At 47.1% G+C, this 19,109-nt stretch overlaps 1 protein-coding gene across 2 annotated transcripts in view; it reads right to left on the reverse strand.

Annotated features, from left to right (window-relative positions):
* GCN1 (GCN1 activator of EIF2AK4) overlaps positions 1 to 19,109 on the reverse strand; it is a 1,158,386-nt gene that overhangs the window by 118,912 nt on the left and 1,020,365 nt on the right. For both annotated transcript variants that reach the window (XM_069215038.1, XM_069215039.1), the window contains exons 45-49: positions 9,561 to 9,725; positions 8,048 to 8,209; positions 6,507 to 6,599; positions 5,147 to 5,290; positions 4,661 to 4,930 (exon numbers count right to left, since the gene is read on the reverse strand). In XM_069215038.1, the coding sequence (XP_069071139.1) occupies positions 4,661 to 4,930; positions 5,147 to 5,290; positions 6,507 to 6,599; positions 8,048 to 8,209; positions 9,561 to 9,725 (834 nt within the window). The remainder of the gene's footprint in view (positions 1 to 4,660; positions 4,931 to 5,146; positions 5,291 to 6,506; positions 6,600 to 8,047; positions 8,210 to 9,560; positions 9,726 to 19,109) is intronic.

Consider the following 19,109-nt stretch of genomic DNA (forward strand, 5'->3'; position numbering starts at 1 on the left):
GATGCTGGATCTGGGTGTCTGATCTTTTGGTTGTGCTGTGTCAACAGATCTGGCCTGTTGGGCAATTTGATGCAGGGTACTACTGATAGGTCTAGCAGCGTTGTGTACCAGGGTTGCCTTGCCCAAGTTGGTGCTATCAATATGAGTTTGAGTTTGTTTTGACTGAGTTTGTTTACCAGGTAAGGAAGGAGAGGGAGAGGAGGAAAAGCGTAAGCAAATATCCCTGACCAGTTCATCCATAGGGCATTGCCTTGGGATTGTGAGTGTGGGTATCTGGATGCGAAGTTTTGGCATTTTGCGTTCTCCCTTGTCGCAAACAAGTCTATCTGAGGTGTTCCCCAGAGTTTGAAATAAGTGTTCAGAATTTGGGGGTGAATTTCCCATTCGTGGACTTGTTGGTGATCTCGAGAGAGATTGTCTGCGAGTTGATTTTGGATCCCTGGTATAAATTGTGCTATTAGGCGAATTTGGTTGTGAATTGCCCAACGCCAAATCTTTTGTGCTAGCAGGCTTAACTGCGTGGAGTGCGTCCCCCCCTGCTTGTTTAGATAATACATTGTTGTCATGTTGTCTGTTTTGACGAGAATGTATTTGTGAACTATTATTGGTTGGAAAGCTTTTAGTGCTTGAAAAACTGCTAGAAATTCTAGGTGATTTATATGCAGTTTTGTTTGATGTACGTTCCATTGTCCTTGTATGCTGTGTTGATCGAGGTGTGCTCCCCACCCTGTCATGGAAGCATCTGTTGTTATTACGTATTGTGGCACTGGGTCTTGGAAAGGCCGCCCTTTGTTTAAATTTATGTTGTTCCACCACAGAAGCGAGAGGTAAGTTTGGCGGTCTATTAACACCAGATCTAGAAGGTGACCCTGTGCTTGTGACCATTGTGATGCTAGGCACTGTTGTAAGGGCCTCATGTGCAGTCTTGCGTTTGGGACAATGGCTATGCATGAAGACATCATGCCTAGGAGTTGTAGTACCATCTTTGCGTGTATCCTTTGTGTTGGATACATGCGTTGTATGATGGTGTTGAAATTTCGAATTCTTTGTGGACTTGGAGTGGCTACTCCTTTTGATGTGTCTATTATGGCTCCCAGGTATTGTTGTACCTTGCGCGGCAGAATTTTGGATTTTGTGAAATTGACGGTGAACCCTAGTTTGAAGAGGGTTTGTATGATATGATTTGTGTGATTTGAGCACTGTATTAACGAATGGGCCTTGATTAGCCAGTCGTCTAGATATGGGAACACATGTATTTGCTGCCTTCTTATGTGTGCAGCGACTACCGCTAGGCATTTGGTAAAGACTCTTGGTGCGGTTGTTAATCCGAAAGGCAGTACCTTGAATTGGTAATGTATTCCTTTGAATACAAACCTTAGGTATTTCCTGTGCGATGGGTGTATTGGTATATGGAAATAAGCATCCTTGAGGTCTAAAGTTGCCATGTAGTCGTGTAGTTTTAGCAATGGCAATACTTCTTGTAGTGTGACCATGTGAAAGTGGTCTGATTTGATGAAAGTGTTCACTACTCTGAGGTCTAGGATTGGTCTCAGCGTTTTGTCCTTTTTTGGTATCAGAAAGTACAGTGAGTAAACTCCTGTGTTTATTTGTGTGTTAGGCACTAATTTGATTGCATTCTTTTGCAATAGTGCCTGCACTTCTATCTCCAGGAGATTGGAATGGTGTGTTGTCAAATTTTGTGCTTTTGGTGGTATGTTTGGAGGGAATTGTAGAAATTCTATGCAATAACCATGTTGGATAATTGCTAGAACCCAAGTGTCTGTAGTGATCTCCTCCCATGCTTTGTAATAATGACTTATTCTTCCCCCCACTGGTGTTGTGTGGAGGGGGTGAGTGACATGTGAGTCACTGTTTAGTAGTAGGGGTTTTGGGGCTCTGAAATCTTCCTCTATTTCTAGGGAATTGCCCTCCTCTATATTGTCCCCGAAAACCTCCTCTATACTGTCCCTGGTAACTGGACGGTGTTGCTTGTGAGGTGCTGGCTTGTGTGCTCTGACCCCGAAACCCCCCTCGAAAGGGCGTTTTACGGAATGTGCTGTAATTCCCTCTGCTCTGCGGGGAGTAGAGTGCGCCCATGGCTTTGGCAGTGTCCGTATCTTTTTTGAGTTTCTCAATCGCTGTGTCCAGTTCTGGACCGAACAGTTCTTTTTCATTAAAAGGCATATTGAGAACTGCTTGTTGAATCTCTGGTTTAAATCCAGACGTTCGGAGCCATGCATGCCTTCTGATAGTTACAGATGTATTAATTGTCCGTGCAGCTGTATCTGCAGCGTCCATGGAGGAGCGGATCTGGTTGTTGGAAATGGTCTGTCCCTCCTCAACCACTTGTTTTGCCCTATTTTGTAAGTCCTTGGGCAGATGTTCAATGAGATGTTGCATCTCGTCCCAGTGGGCTCTGTCATAGCGCGCAAGTAGTGCCTGGGAGTTCGCGATGCGCCACTGGTTTGCAGCTTGTGCTGCGACTCTTTTACCAGCTGCATCGAACTTGCGGCTTTCTTTATCTGGGGGTGGTGCATCTACAGATGTGTGAGAGTTGGCCCTTTTCCTAGCTGCTCCTACAACGACAGAGTCTGGTGGCAGCTGTGTAGTGATGAAAACCGGGTCTGTAGGAGGCGCCTTATACTTTTTTTCCACCCTTGGTGTGATTGCCCTACTTTTGACCGGCTCCTTAAAGATTTCTTTCGCGTGCCGGAGCATACCAGGGAGCATAGGCAGGCTTTGGTATGAGCTGTGGGTGGAGGAGAGTGTGTTGAATAAAAAATCAACCTGTTCTGAGTGGAGGCTTACGTTGTGAAATTGTGCTGCTCTAGCCACCACTTGAGAATACGCGGTGCTGTCTTCTGGTGGAGATGGCTTCGTAGGGTATGCCTCCGGACTGTTATCTGACACTGGGGCGTCGTATAGGTCCCATGCGTCTTGATCTTGGTCACCCTGGCTTATGGTGGTGTGAGCTGGGGAGTGTGATGGAGTTCGTGCTGGTGAGACGTTAATCACGGGCGGAGGAGAGGGTGGTGGGGTAACTCTTTTCACCACTTTTGGTTGTGGTGTCTGTTCATTTTGGAACTCCAACCTTCTCTTTCTTTTAATGGGGGGAAGGGTGCTTATTTTTCCTGTCCCCTGCTGTATGAAGATACGCTTTTGCGTATGGTCCACATCAGTTGCTTGTAGCTCTTCCTCAAACCTATGCTTTTGCATTTGGGAGGTTAGCGAGTGCTCTTCTGTATAAGAGCCTGAAGCTGGGTCGCTTGCAGTTTGTTTCGGCATCGAAACCCTGTCTGCGTGTTTTTTCGGCTCCGAGGTGACTTTGTTCTTTTTCGGGGCCGAAATCTCTCGGCGTCGATCTTCTTCGGTGCCGCTGTCTCGGCGTCGAGCCGTGTCCACACCGGCATCTCGGTGTCGAGGCTTGTCTCCAGCACTTTCTCGGTCCCGAGAAGGCTGCGTGCCGGTGTCTCGACCGGAGTCGGACGACCTCGGCACTGTTTGGGCCTTTTTCGGTGCCGACGGTCGGTCACCGAATTTATGGGTGGAGCCATGGCCTGATGGCAGAGGCGTCCCCTGGGCCTTGTAAATCTTTCTCTGTGTGGTTTTCGACGTCTTACTCACGGTTTGTGTATCGTCGAATCCTTCGGAGTCCGATTCATGGATCGAGAAGGTACCTTCCTCTTCCTGCTCCTCGAACTCTCGGTGGGCTGTCGGCGCGGACGCCATCTGAAGTCTTCTGGCTCGACGGTCTCGGAGTGTCTTTCGGGACCGGAACGCACGACAGGCCTCACAGGTGTCTTCACTGTGCTCAGGTGACAGGCACAGGTTACAGACCAAGTGTTGGTCTGTATAGGGGTATTTATTGTGGCATTTGGGGCAGAAACGGAACGGGGTCCGTTCCATCGGCGTTCTTCAGCACGCGGTCGGGCCGACCAGGCCCCGACGGGGGATCGAAAAAAACTACCCCGAAGGGCACCGGAGCTCTTCGATCTTCGATGCGGTGTAGAATCTAAGTACGCCGATCCCGAACGCAACAATACCGACGAAAATCTTCCGAAATTAGCTAATTTTCCGTTCCGAAACTCGGAGCGACAGGAACACGTCCGAACCCGATGGCGGAAAAAAAACAATCGAAGATGGAGTCGACGCCCATGCGCAATGGAGACAAAAGGAGGAGTCACTCGGTCCCGTGACTCGAAAGACTTCTTCAAAGAAAAACAACTTGTAACACTCCGGCCCAACACCAGATGGCGAGCTATTGCAAAACATGCGTATCTACAGCGACAGATGCCATCGAACATGTGCTTATTTAGTCATCTGTTTCTACAAGTTAGGCTGATACAAACAACTAAACAAACTCTTCAAAAGATTGTTTTTGGACGTAGCTTTCCTTGAAGATGCATGGGCCAGTAAAATGCTGCTCCACATTTAAGGCTGACCCTAAGGAACCCTGCTAAATGATCTACATCTAGAGTGGCAGCTAGAAAATAAAGGGTCCAAAGTAAGCATTTTATACAATGCTAGCTCCATTTTTATTTTTTATTTTTTATAGATATTATGCCTCAGAATAACTATTTTACCAGTCACTAAATAACAGCAAACTAGTGTGGCTTTCTAGGATCTCAAGAACATTTAACAGGGACATGACATAGCTCACCTTGGTTATTGCGTTGATGGCGTCCCAGCTCTCATTCAGAACCACTTCATTGGAATCGTTCAAAAGACGGATAAGACCGGAAAGCAGGTTTCTAAGGTGAGCAGTGTAGTCTGCCTTTGTCTTTGCACAGTAGATATTCAGGATAGTGGCGGCAGCCTGCCGCAGGCCCACCTCAGAGCTGCGAGTGGCATCTAACAAATCCTCAATGACAATCCTCTGCCCTGCATCATCCTCCACAGACAAAATCACTGCTTGGCAGTTTGCCAACTCCTGCAAAAAACAAGAAGTGTAGTATTAAAATAAACAGCCAGTGCAAAACATTATGCTCTTCACCTCACGGTTTCTTATACCAAGACCTACCAGAAGTCTATAAATTGCACCTTCCAGTCAATGAATTACAGAATTTGGTGCGTCACATAAGGTGGCTTTGGGGATTACAGAATATGATATTCTGAGGAGATACGCAACCACAGCCTCATTACTTACCAGCTGCTCCCCATCAGTCCCAAGTCTTTCCTTTAGGGCCGACATCACTGCTGGAAGTATCACGTTAAGGTGCCGTGTCAGAGCATCTCCCGCTACAGAAGAGAGGAAAGCCAGCACTCTAGTGTTCACAGGAGGACACGTCAGCTGCAAGGTACAAGTGTTAATTTATTATGAGATGGGACACAACGCGATTTTAAATCATTCCACTGAGAGAGAAATTACAAAGCGCTCTGTTTCAAGATCTCGAATCTCTAAACTTTACCACATCATGAATAAAGGTTATGCCTAATCATTAGGGTGCCCCTAAAAATACCAAAACTCAAGCACTTCGTAGCCCCCAACAAACTACCAAATACAGACCGCCCAAAAAGCAATGAACCATATCATTAGCCACATCTACCTACTCTCAGTCTGTAAGACATATAACACACAAGTCGCATCAAAGCCTTGTAATCCCATTCTTTGTCCTTTCCACTTCAACAATGAAAGTTCAACTCTCCAAAAATTCATCAGACCCATTTCGTTTGCAGAACTGAATTCTCAGGTATACATTGTGAGTAATGTCTCCTCCTCTCACCCTTTTCTCGGATAAATTCTGATTATAAGGCAAGATCTCTCCCATAGGCCAGAATACCAGGTGCTGAATTAGCAGATTTTCAGAGAACAGGGAAACCATAATTCTGTGAGTCTACAAAGCAAATTCACCCAGTTTAAGACTTAAGACAACCCCAATTTATAAACGCAGACCAAACTCTGTTCCAGAGGGTCAAGTGAATAATTATTAAACTATCATTCAAAATGATCAAAAATTAAGATTTAGCTCACTAACACTTTTGAAACTTTCAAGTTCATCCATACTACTTTCCAGCCACACCATCATCAGAACCGTGTATACCCCTGGCATTATCCTGGATGAACGCTGAGATCGTCCAGTCATCATCATTTAGTAATAACTAAACCATCCCTTCAGGATTCTAACTCTTTATACACTTGAACCTATTCAATGGAATGGACACTCAAGCAAAAGCCATGCAACTCCTTCCTCCATTCAAGACTATCTTTAAAGCTTTTCTTTGGCTTAAGGAAAAACACATATCCCTGAAATAGTCACAGCTTCCCTGTAGATGTGTAAAATACTAAATATATTCCCAGTATGTAATGTCAGTGCTGTTTAGTAACACCCATCAAGACTCCTCATCCCTATATATCTCTCACCTGAACTGCTGATGCCCTTGTGTGCAATATGTACTGCTCTTCACAGTGTTTGCAAGAAAGGCTGACACGCTCTAATAAGTACCTTAAAAACACAATACATTAGGTTTATGAAAACTCCTTGTCTAGGCATCATCCTGAAATTTACCTTTGGCACCAGGTACGGCAGCACCACACGGCTCTTCACTGCCATAACCTGCTTGAGTCCATCCAAAGCAAATTCAGAGAGCTCTTCGTCATCCTAAAGGAAGAAAGTGCAAGGGTCGATGAGCACCAGTAGAACATTAAAAAGTAAAATGGGCAAATTAGATGATGGGGGATTTCAAGAGAGACTGAACCAAACACCATATGAGGCAATATTGAACGACCATAAGAAGGCTCCTGCTGAGAGCACAGAGATACTTTTTCAGGTTACAAAACTGAATACAGGGCCCAAAGCATTATATCGAAAACAAACTTTTCTGTAACGTCAGGGATACACCTTTTTGACATGGCTAAACAAAGACCTAAAGATGGGGGCTCATACTGCCAAGAAAACGTAATAAGGGGTCATCTTACAAGTGGCAAAAAATTGCCTCATTCTACATAAAATATCCGATTAGGTTGCTTGCTCAGTTACTCAAGTGTCCATGAGTTCAATCTCGAAAGGTTTGCTATGGTGGCTGTCCTTCAACGAATGGAATGAAGAAAAGCAGCTACAATTCAAAACAGAAAATTAATTGCATTTCTTCCTTTTACATGTTATGTTTCTACATTACCATCATCAGAGCTTAACCCCATCAACCACAAGCATCTTTGTATAATCTGACCCTCATGGCCTATCTCAAGTTTATCACCGCCACCCTCTTGTGACAACATCTTTTACAACTCACACTTTCAATAGTCCTGTTGTAACACAATTTTAGCCATTGCATATGTCACTGACCTCTGTCTTTAACCTATTATTTCTTCTTTCAGTTCTAACCACCAGGAAATATAATTCCCAGCTCCACCTTCATCATTTTTATACTCCATTTAGCCTGTCTTCAAGTATTCCCTCATCTGCTGAAACAATTCCAGTTATTCAAACCTTGACTGAACCCCAGTTTTGGCTATTACATCCAAAACTGAAATACAATAGAAGCAATGGCAAGCTTACAAGACAACCACTTAAGCTATAACTTTTCTATTATCTTCTGGCACCACTACCCACTATTCTTTCCTGGCACCAATACACCCTATTCTTCTCTGGCCCATTTTCAACTAGCCCATCATTCTCTAGCTCCAATGTTCCAGCTCATCCATCTTTCTGATGCTAAATTGCTGCTCTTTCTTTCACAACACCTACTTTGACCGAATCTATCCCCCTCAGACTCTCATGTGCAGAAATTACATCCTCCAATCCAACCTAGAGCTAGTATATTTTTCCAGGACCCTGTGTGCAGTTGTCAGTCTCCCCTCCCTCTCTTCCTCCCTAAAACTATCCATATTCTCAGGCATCAAAGTGTTCAACTTTTGCAAATGTGGTTCTTAAAGCAGGTAAACCCTTAATGTAATGTCTGAGCTTACTAGTCTCAAAAACCCCTTCAGTTTATGAGATAAACTATACTGGAATTTAGGCAAGACAGGATACTTGAATCATGATTATACACAACACTCAAAGTATTGCCATGCATTTCCACAAAACAAATCTTAAGATTGTTTCCTTACCAGTTGCTCTAGCAGGAAAGGAAGGATATCATCAAGGGCTTGGAAGCCAATGGTAGAATGCAGCTGCTCAAATGTTTTTGCTGCTGCCTCTCTGACCTCTTCCAGGGGGTCACACAAAGCTTTTCGTACGGTGGGAACCAAGGATTCAGAGAAAAACATTACCTGCAGGAGTAAAGCCAACATGACTGATTACATTGTAATTACGGTATGGATATATGGGTGATGGATTGCAAAGCGGACAGCAACTAAGAAAATATAAACACCCACTTTTTTTTTTTAACACAATCGGTCAGGTTTAGGGGGAGGCTGCAGCGGGACCATGGAGTGGAATAAGAAAGGAGGTGCTACAGTCACCATGTCAAGGGGTGGTAAGTAGGGCTTCAATGTCCAGCCCACAGTCATAAATGTTGTGACACCCACCATGAGTCTCCACGCTCAAAGCCCACTGCCAACTGCACAGGAGAATGACAGCGACGAAGGCAGTGCCTCAAGGCAGCTGCTTATCTGTCTTTGCTTCTAATTTATCTAAGTACTTGTCCCAGGTGTCCCTTTGTGGTCGCTGCTCCCTGCTGAGGGGGAAGTGAGCGCCAGGCAGTGGTCTTTCTCTAAGGAACAGGGACAATGGTGGGGCCATGGTGGACTTCCAGGCCATCGCTATGTGGTGTTTTAACAGGATATACGCCAGGTCTACAAACCTTGCGAAATATTTGTTCTAGCGTGTACAGGACATTAGAACAAACAGTGTAAAGGATCCAACTGTAGGGGACGACTAAATATCTGTCAAATGTTGCCCAATTTCTGGGCAGTCCCACACCATATGGCAGAAGTCTGCCTCTTGGGCATATACACCATGGGCATTTCAGTTTCACACCTGGAATGATGCGGTGCAGGTGCAAGCGACCACAGCCAGTCATGAGCTCTTGCTCAAGTAAGAGGGACCATTTATTTCCCAGATAAACACCCAACCACTTATGAAAATACCTATTCATTGCCTCTGAGAAGAGTTGTACACTTGTAGGGTGAGCCTCTGAGTCAGCACCAGATTGCAGTGTGAAGTCTAAGGGAAGGTTGATCAAAGTGCAGAAGGATGCATTGGGGAAATTTGATAGAATAAAAAGGGGCAGGAAGAAACTTCAATGAAGGGTAGAGGTTAGAAAACAGCAAACCCAATAGGAGAAATGACAGTGTGTGTGTCTAAGAGGTGGCTGTTTACCACATAAGAAGGAATGGTCCCCCTAACATGAAGACTGGATTAGTGAATCCCTTTCCCTATAGTATAAAGTTGCGGTAATGAGGCGAAGACTGAAGTCTAAAAAGACATTTCATTTGTTAAAAATCAACAAACGCCAGAGTCAATAATGTTTCACAGATCGAAGATTACTCTTCACCAGGCCAATGAAATATTTACTTTAACCTTGGGCTAACGGAAAGTTTGGCTCAAATACATGCTTATTATATCTCAGCTGGCATAACCAATCACCTCAAATGTAACCATACTCCCTCTTACACTTACCGCATCCCTGCTGGTAGACTTCATGATCTCACTTAACCCGATGCACACACCCTGCCTTTCGTCTCTCTTATCTGATCGTAAACCTTCTTCTAAGATGGGGATGATTTCAGGTAGGATTTTTTCTCCAAGCTTACGGACAAGATCCCCAAGTGTCCTTGCTGCAATCTTCAGGGAAATAAACACAAATAGCATGATTTTCATGGTCAGCGTTAAAGTATGATGTTGCTATTCTTACATGTCTACTGTGTTCCACATCAGGATTAAACGTTGTGTTTATATCAAAGAGGAGCATTTACACTTGGCTGGACCTATCAAACATTAACATAATGCTACTGCACACACGTGAATATTCTACACTAGTGTTAGCATAAATCACTGCTTATTCAAGCCGGTACTGCTCAACAGAGCAAGAAAGGTGGTGTCAGTGTTACTTCTTGTGCTGATCTGCTCAACTGTGGTTATGTTGTCCCTTATGGCTACAGTTTCAGTGGGAAGAGCAGTGTAAATGGTGCTGTTGGTGGGGAAACCACGAAACTGATCTTCTTCAATAAACCCTAATTAGAAGGGCATGTAGCCACCATGATGAACTTGGATAAAGGTTTGTGGTTCAGATTTCAAGTCAAACATAAGTACCAATGTCTTTTTTTTTTTTTTTTTACTTTCTTTATTCATGCATGTAAGGAAATGCCTCCTTGGCATGGTTGCCCCCTGACTTTTTGCCTTTGCTGATGCTATGTTTACAATTGAAAGTGTGCTGAGGCCTGCTAACCAGGCCCCAGCACCAGTGTTCTTTCCCTAACCTGTACTTTTGTATCCACAATTGGCAGACCCTGGCATCCTGATAAGTCCCTTGTAACTGGTACTTCTAGTACCAAGGGCCCTGATGCCAAGGAAGGTCTCTAAGGGCTGCAGCATGTCTTATGCCACCCTGGAGACCTCTCACTCAGCACAGACACACTGCTTGCCAGCTTGTGTGTGCTAGTGAAGACAAAACGAGTAAGTCGACATGGCACTCCCCTCAGGGTGCCATGCCAGCCTCTCACTGCCTATGCAGTATAGGTAAGACACCCCTCTAGCAGGCCTTACAGCCCTAAGGCAGGGTGCACTATACAATAGGTGAGGGTACCAGTGCATGAGCATGGTACCCCTACAGTGTCTAAACAAAAACCTTAGACATTGTAAGTGCAGGGTAGCCATAAGAGTATATGGTCTGGGAGTTTGTCAAACACGAACTCCACAGCACCATAATGGCTACACTGAAAACTGGGAAGTTTGGTGTAGGAAGTTGGCTCTGTATGTGCTATTTCAAAGTAAGGAATAGCATGCACAGAGTCCAAGGGTTCCCCTTAGAGGTAAAATAGTGGTAAAAATAGATAATACTAATGCTCTATTTTGTGGTAGTGTGGTCGAGCAGTAGGCTTATCCAAGGAGTAGTGTTAAGCATTTGTTGTACATACACATAGACAATAAATGAGGTACACACACTCAGAGACAAATCCAGCCAATAGGTTTTTATATAGAAAAATATCTTTTCTTAGTTTATTTTAAGAACCACAGGTTCAAATTCTACATGTAATATCTCATTCGAAAGGTATTGCAGGTAAGTACTTTAGGAACTTCAAATCATCAAAATTGCATGTATACTTTTCAAGTTATTCACAAATAGCTGTTTTAAAAGTGGACACTTAGTGCAATTTTCACAGTTCCTAGGGGAGGTAAGTATTTGTTAGGTTAACCAGGTAAGTAAGACACTTACAGGGCTTAGTTCTTGGTCCAAGGTAGCCCACCGTTGGGGGTTCAGAGCAACCCCAAAGTCACCACACCAGCAGCTCAGGGCCGGTCAGGTGCAGAGTTCAAAGTGGTGCCCAAAACACATAGGCTAGAATGGAGAGAAGGGGGTGCCCCGGTTCCGGTCTGCTTGCAGGTAAGTACCCGCGTCTTCGGAGGGCAGACCAGGGGGGTTTTGTAGGGCACCGGGGGGGACACAAGCCCACACAGAAATTTCACCCTCAGCAGCGCGGGGGCGGCCGGGTGCAGTGTAGAAACAAGCGTCGGGTTAGTAATGGAAGTCAATGGGAGATCTAGGGATCTCTTCAGCGCTGCAGGCAGGCAAGGGGGGGGTTCCTTGGGGAAACCTCCACTTGATCAAGGGAGAGGGACTCCTGGGGGTCACTCCTCCAGTGAAAGTCCGGTCCTTCAGGTCCTGGGGGCTGCGGGTGCAGGGTCTCTCCCAGGTGTCGGGACTTAGGATTCAAAGAGTCGCGGTCAGGGGAAGCCTCGGGATTCCCTCTGCAGGCGGCGCTGTGGGGGCTCAGGGGGGACAGGTTTTTGTACTCACAGTCTTAGAGTAGTCCTGGGGTCCCTCCTGAGGTGTTGGATCGCCACCAGCCGAGTCGGGGTCGCCGGGTGCAGTGTTGCAAGTCTCACGCTTCTTGCGGGGAGCTTGCAGGGTTCTTTAAAGCTGCTGGAAACAAAGTTGCAGCTTTTCTTGGAGCAGGTCCGCTGTCCTCGGGAGTTTCTTGTCTTTTCGAAGCAGGGGCAGTCCTCAGAGGATGTCGAGGTCGCTGGTCCCTTTGGAAGGCGTCGCTGGAGCAGGATCTTTGGAAGGCAGGAGACAGGCCGGTGAGTTTCTGGAGCCAAGGCAGTTGTCGTCTTCTGGTCTTCCTCTGCAGGGGTTTTCAGCTAGGCAGTCCTTCTTCTTGTAGTTGCAGGAATCTAATTTTCTAGGGTTCAGGGTAGCCCTTAAATACTAAATTTAAGGGCGTGTTTAGGTCTGGGGGGTTAGTAGCCAATGGCTACTAGCCCTGAGGGTGGGTACACCCTCTTTGTGCCTCCTCCCAAGGGGAGGGGGTCACAATCCTAACCCTATTGGGGGAATCCTCCATCTGCAAGATGGAGGATTTCTAAAAGTTAGAGTCACTTTGTAAAGAAATGGCTCCCTGTTGCAGTTACCCCCCACTTTTTGCCTGATACTGATGCTGACTTGACTGAGAAGTGTGCTGGGACCCTGCTAACCAGGCCCCAGCACCAGTGTTCCTTCACCTAAAATGTACCATTGTATCCACAATTGGCACACCCTGGCATTCAGATAAGTCCCTTGTAACTGGTACTTCTAGTACCAAGGGCCCTGATGCCAAGGAAGGTCTCTAAGGGCTGCAGCATGTCTTATGCCACCCTGGAGACCTCTCACTCAGCACAGACACACTGCTTGCCAGCTTGTGTGTGCTAGTGAGGACAAAACGAGTAAGTCGACATGGCACTCCCCTCAGGGTGCCATGCCAGCCTCTCACTGCCTATGCAGTATAGGTAAGACACCCCTCTAGCAGGCCTTACAGCCCTAAGGCAGGGTGCACTATACCATAGGTGAGGGTACCAGTGCATGAGCATGGTACCCCTACAGTGTCTAAACAAAACCTTAGACATTGTAAGTGCAGGGTAGCCATAAGAGTATATGGTCTGGGAGTCTGTCAAACACGAACTCCACAGCACCATAATGGCTACACTGAAAACTGGGAAGTTTGGTATCAAACTTCTCAGCACAATAAATGCACACTGATGCCAGTGTACATTTTATTGTAAAATACACCACAGAGGGCACCTTAGAGGTGCCCCCTGAAACTTAACCGACTGTCTGTGTAGGCTGACTAGTTCCAGCAGCCTGCCACACCAGAGACATGTTGCTGGCCCCATGGGGAGAGTGCCTTTGTCACTCTGAGGCCAGTAACAAAGCCTGCACTGGGTGGAGATGCTAACACCTCCCCCAGGCAGGAGCTGTAACACCTGGCGGTGAGCCTCAAAGGCTCACCCCTTTGTCACAGCCCAGCAGGGCACTCCAGCTTAGTGGAGTTGCCCGCCCCCTCCGGCCACGGCCCCCACTTTTGGCGGCAAGGCTGGAGGGAACAAAGAAAGCAACAAGGAGGAGTCACTGACCAGTCAGGACAGCCCCTAAGGTGTCCTGAGCTGAAGTGACTCTAACTTTTAGAAATCCTCCATCTTGCAGATGGAGGATTCCCCCAATAGGGTTAGGATTGTGACCCCCTCCCCTTGGGAGGAGGCACAAAAAAAAGGGTGTACCCACCCTCAGGGCTAGTAGCCATTGGCTACTAACCCCCCAGACCTAAACACGGCCTTAAATTTAGTATTTAAGGGCTACCCTGAACCCTAGAAAATTAGATTCCTGCAACAACAAGAAGAAGGACTGCCCAGCTGAAAACCCCTGCAGAGGAAGACCAGAAGACAACAACTGCCTTGGCTCCAGAAACTCACCGGCCTGTCTCCTGCCTTCCAAAGAACTCTGCTCCAGCGACGCCTTCCAAAGGGACCAGCGACCTCTGAATCCTCTGAGGACTGCCCTGCTTCGACGACGACAAGAAACTCCCGAGGACAGCGGACCTGCTCCAAGAAAAGCTGCAACTTTGTTTCCAGCAGCTTTAAAGAACCCTGCAAGCTCCCAGCAAGAAGCGTGAGACTTGCAACACTGCACCCGGCGACCCCGACTCGGCTGGTGGCGATCCAACACCTCAGGAGGGACCCCAGGACTACTCTGATACTGTGAGTACCAAAACCTGTCCCCCCTGAGCCCCCACAGCGCCGTCAGCAGAGGGAATCCCGAGGCTTCCCCTGACCGCGACTCTTTGAATCCAAAGTCCCGACACCTGGGAGAGACCCTGCACCCGCAGCCCCCAGGACCTGAAGGACCGGACTTTCACTGGAGAAGTGACCCCCAGGAGTCCCTCTCCCTTGCCCAAGTGGAGGTTTCCCCGAGGAACCCCCCCCTTGCCTGCCTGCAGCGCTGAAGAGATCCCGAGATCTCTCATAGACTAACATTGCGAACCCGACGCTTGTTTCTACACTGCACCCGGCCGCCCCCGCGCCGCTGAGGGTGAAATTTCTGTGTGGGCTTGTGTCCCCCCCGGTGCCCTACAAAACCCCCCTGGTCTGCCCTCCGAAGACGCGGGTACTTACCTGCAAGCAGACCGGAACCGGGGCACCCCCTTCTCTCCATTCTAGCCTATGTGTTTTGGGCACCACTTTGAACTCTGCACCTGACCGGCCCTGAGCTGCTGGTGTGGCGACTTTGGGGTTGCTCTGAACCCCCAACGGTGGGCTACCTTGGACCAAGAACTGAGCCCTGTAAGTGTCTTACTTACCTGGTTAACCTAACAAATACTTACCTCCCCTAGGAACTGTGAAAATTGCACTAAGTGTCCACTTTTAAAACAGCTATTTGTGAATAACTTGAAAAGTATACATGCAATTTTGATGATTTGAAGTTCCTAAAGTACTTACCTGCAATACCTTTCGAATGAGATATTACATGTAGAATTTGAACCTGTGGTTCTTAAAATAAACTAAGAAAAGATATTTTTCTATACAAAAACCTATTGGCTGGATTTGTCTCTGAGTGTGTGTACCTCATTTATTGTCTATGTGTATGTACAACAAATGCTTAACACTACTCCTTGGGTAAGCCTACTGCTCGACCACACTACCACAAAATAGAGCATTAGTATTATCTCTTTTTGCCACTATCTTACCTCTAAGGGGAACCCTTGGACTCTGTGCATGCTATTCCTTATTTTGAAATAGCACATACAGAGCCAACTTCCTACATTGGTGGATCAGCGGTGGGGTACAAGACTTTGCATTTGCTGGACTACTCAGCCAATACCTGATCACACGACAAATTCCAAAATTGTCATTAGAAATTGATTTTTGCAATTTGAAAAGTTTTCTAAATTCTTAAAAGTCCTGCTAGGGCCTTGTGTGTTAAGTCCCTGTTTAGCATTGTCTTTTTAGAGTTTAAAAGTTTGTTAAAAGTTTTGAATTAGATTCTAGAAACAGTTTTAGATTCTTAAAAAAGTATTCCAACTCTTAGCAGAATAATGTCTGATACAGAGATGCAGGTGGTGGAACTCGACACCACACCTTACCTCCATCTTAAGATGAGGGAGCTAAGGTCTCTCTGTAATATAAAGAAAATAACCATTGGCTCCAGACCTACCAAAATTCAGCTCCAGGAGCTGTTGGCAGAGTTTGAAAAAGCCAACCCCTCTGAGGATGACTTCACAGAGGAAGAAATTAGTGACTTGGAGGGCAATTCCCCCCTTCCAGTCCTAAATAGGGAGACCAGGGCCTCTCAAGCCCTGTCTCCAAAAATGATAGTCAGAAATGTTGCTTCCCTCACAGGAGGGTCCAGCATTTCTGAAATCACTGAGGATGCTCTCAGTGAAGATGACCCCCTGTTAGCCAGGATGGTCAAAAGATTGGCTTTGGAAAAGCAGCTCCTAGCCATAGAAAGGGAAAGAAAAGAGATGGGCCTAGGTCCCATCAATGGTGGCAGCAACTTAAATAGGGTCAGAGATTCTCCTGACATCCTAAAAATCCCCAAAGGGATTGTAACAAAATATGAAGATGGTGATGACATCACCAAATGGTTCACAGCTTTTGAGAGGGCTTGTGTAACCAGAAAAGTGAACAGATCTCACTGGGGTGCTCTCCTTTGGGAAATGTTCACTGGAAAGTGTAGGGATAGACTCCTCACACTCTCTGGAAAAGATGCAGAATCTTATGACCTCATGAAGGGTACCCTGATTGAGGGCTTTGGATTCTCCACTGAGGAGTATAGCATTAGATTCAGGGGGGCTCAAAAATCCTCGAGCCAGACCTGGGTTGATTTTGTAGACTACTCAGTAAAAACACTGGATGGTTGGTTAACTGGAAATGAAGTGTGTGACTATGTTGGGCTTTATAATTTGTTTATGAAAGAACACATTTTAAGTAACTGCTTCAATGAAAAGTTGCATCAGTATCTGGTAGACCTAGGTCCAATTTCTCCCCAAGAATTGGGAAAGAAGGCAGACCACTGGGTCAAGACTAGGGTAACCAAAACTTCCACTGGGGGTGACCAAAAGAAAGGGGTTACAAAAACTCCCCAGGAGAAAGTGGGTGACACTAGAAACAAAGAAAAAGAGTCCTCTGTACGCCCCCAAAAACCAGAACAGGTGGGTGGGCCCCAAGACACAACCCAAAACAAAGGTGGGTACCAGGGTAAGAACTGGGATGCCACTAAGGCCTGGTGCCACAACTGTAAACAGTCTGGGCACCACACCAAGGACACTTCTTGTCCCAAAAACAAACCCCAGAACAAAATTCCTGGGGTAACCAGTGTAGCCATGGGAGATGACTCCTCAGATGAGGAGGTCTTCCTAGCCTTCAACTGGAAACAGGGCCCAACAGGTGAGTTGGAGATTCCAGAGGGAAGCAGACACTTCCACCACCTACTGGTGAATGGAATCCCAACCACTGCCCTGAGAGACACTTGTGCCAGTCACACTATTGTGCATGACAGGCTGGTGCTCTCAAACCAGTACATCCCAGGTGAGACTGCCAGGGTAAGAGTTAGCCTAGACAGGGTCACTAAGAGGCCTGTGGCTTTAGTACCCATAGAAGTGGGTGGCACTCTTAGCTGGAGAAGGGTAGTAGTCAGTACAGACCTCCCCCTTGATTGTCTCCTTGGAAATGACTACCCAGAGGTTAGTCAGAGCCCAAGAGAGGAACTGGTCCAGTGCCAGTCCTCTCCCAAGGATTCTGGAAGTCCTGCCTCTGCAGTAAATGCAAGCAGGCCCCAGAAGAAGAAGAAAAGAAAACAGAGTAGGAAGGGTGGACAACCTTTAGCCAAGGTTACAGCAAGCCAGGGAGATTCTGCTCCAGTAGGGGAGAACTCCAAAAATGGCCCTGATAAAGTCCAACCTGACCCACAAGACGTCCTGGCTAGTCAGGCAACTGTTAAACCTGAGTGGGTGGCTCCTCAGCTAACAGAAGAAAGAGTGGAAGAAGGGTGTTTACTACAAAATGTGGTAACCCCCCACTCTAATACAGCAGACAGGCACCCTGAACCCAAAGAAGCCTGTAACTTAGCCCCTTCCCTTGTAGGTGAAGAGCTAAAGGTGTGGTTCTGGGCACTGACAGCTGTCAGTGGCCTCTGCTGGGTGTTAGCCTTTATGGCTGCACTATCCTTGGCATGGTGGTCAGACCCCATGCCAAATAGCAAGTTAGGCCCCCTGACCCTGTTGGTCATGGTGGGGTTACTCCAGCTCTGGGTAACCTCTTTGGGTAAGCTAGGGATGACCCTGGCTAAGATAAGATCAGCAGAGGTGGATACCTCTAAACCCAAAATAAAAAGAATGGGTGGAGACATTGAAGAGGCAGACAAGAGGCAATTCAGACTAGGTCCTATCACTGTGGAAGTGGGTCAGTTCCCCAAAGGGAATGACCTGAACAGAAGGATGTAAGGCAGAGTAGGCCCTGCAACTAACCAGCCTATTTCTCCTACTCTTCCTCGCCTGACAGACTAGGAAGACTCTCCCAGCTTGGGCTGAGTCTCCTGGCCTGTGGGCTGGGGGGGGCTTGTGTAAAGAAATGGCTCCCTGTTGCAGTTACCCCCCACTTTTTGCCTGATACTGATGCTGACTTGACTGAGAAGTGTGCTGGGACCCTGCTAACCAGGCGCCAGCACCAGTGTTCCTTAACCTAAAATGTACCATTGTATCCACAATTGGCACACCCTGGCATTCAGATAAGTCCCTTGTAACTGGTACTTCTAGTACCAAGGGCCCTGATGCCAAGGAAGGTCTCTAAGGGCTGCAGCATGTCTTATGCCACCCTGGAGACCTCTCACTCAGCACAGACACACTGCTTGCCAGCTTGTGTGTGCTAGTGAGGACAAAACGAGTAAGTCGACATGGCACTCCCCTCAGGGTGCCATGCCAGCCTCTCACTGCCTATGCAGTATAGGTAAGACACCCCTCTAGCAGGCCTTACAGCCCTAAGGCAGGGTGCACTATACCATAGGTGAGGGTACCAGTGCATGAGCATGGTACCCCTACAGTGTCTAAACAAAACCTTAGACATTGTAAGTGCAGGGTAGCCATAAGAGTATATGGTCTGGGAGTCTGTCAAACACGAACTCCACAGCACCATAATGGCTACACTGAAAACTGGGAAGTTTGGTATCAAACTTCTCAGCACAATAAATGCACACTGATGCCAGTGTACATTTTATTGTAAAATACACCACAGAGGGCACCTTAGAGGTGCCCCCTGAAACTTAACCGACTGTCTGTGTAGGCTGTCTAGTTCCAGCAGCCTGCCACACCAGAGACATGTTGCTGGCCCCATGGGGAGAGTGCCTTTGTCACTCTGAGGCCAGTAACAAAGCCTGCACTGGGTGGAGATGCTAACACCTCCCCCAGGCAGGAGCTGTAACACCTGGCGGTGAGCCTCAAAGGCTCACCCCTTTGTCACAGCCCAGCAGGGCACTCCAGCTTAGTGGAGTTGCCCGCCCCCTCCGGCCACGGCCCCCACTTTTGGCGGCAAGGCTGGAGGGAACAAAGAAAGCAACAAGGAGGAGTCACTGACCAGTCAGGACAGCCCCTAAGGTGTCCTGAGCTGAAGTGACTCTAACTTTTAGAAATCCTCCATCTTGCAGATGGAGGATTCCCCCAATAGGGTTAGGATTGTGACCCCCTCCCCTTGGGAGGAGGCACA

This window comes from Pleurodeles waltl, chromosome 11, assembly GCF_031143425.1.
Source record: "Pleurodeles waltl isolate 20211129_DDA chromosome 11, aPleWal1.hap1.20221129, whole genome shotgun sequence".
NCBI classification, from domain to species: domain Eukaryota; kingdom Metazoa; phylum Chordata; class Amphibia; order Caudata; family Salamandridae; genus Pleurodeles; species Pleurodeles waltl.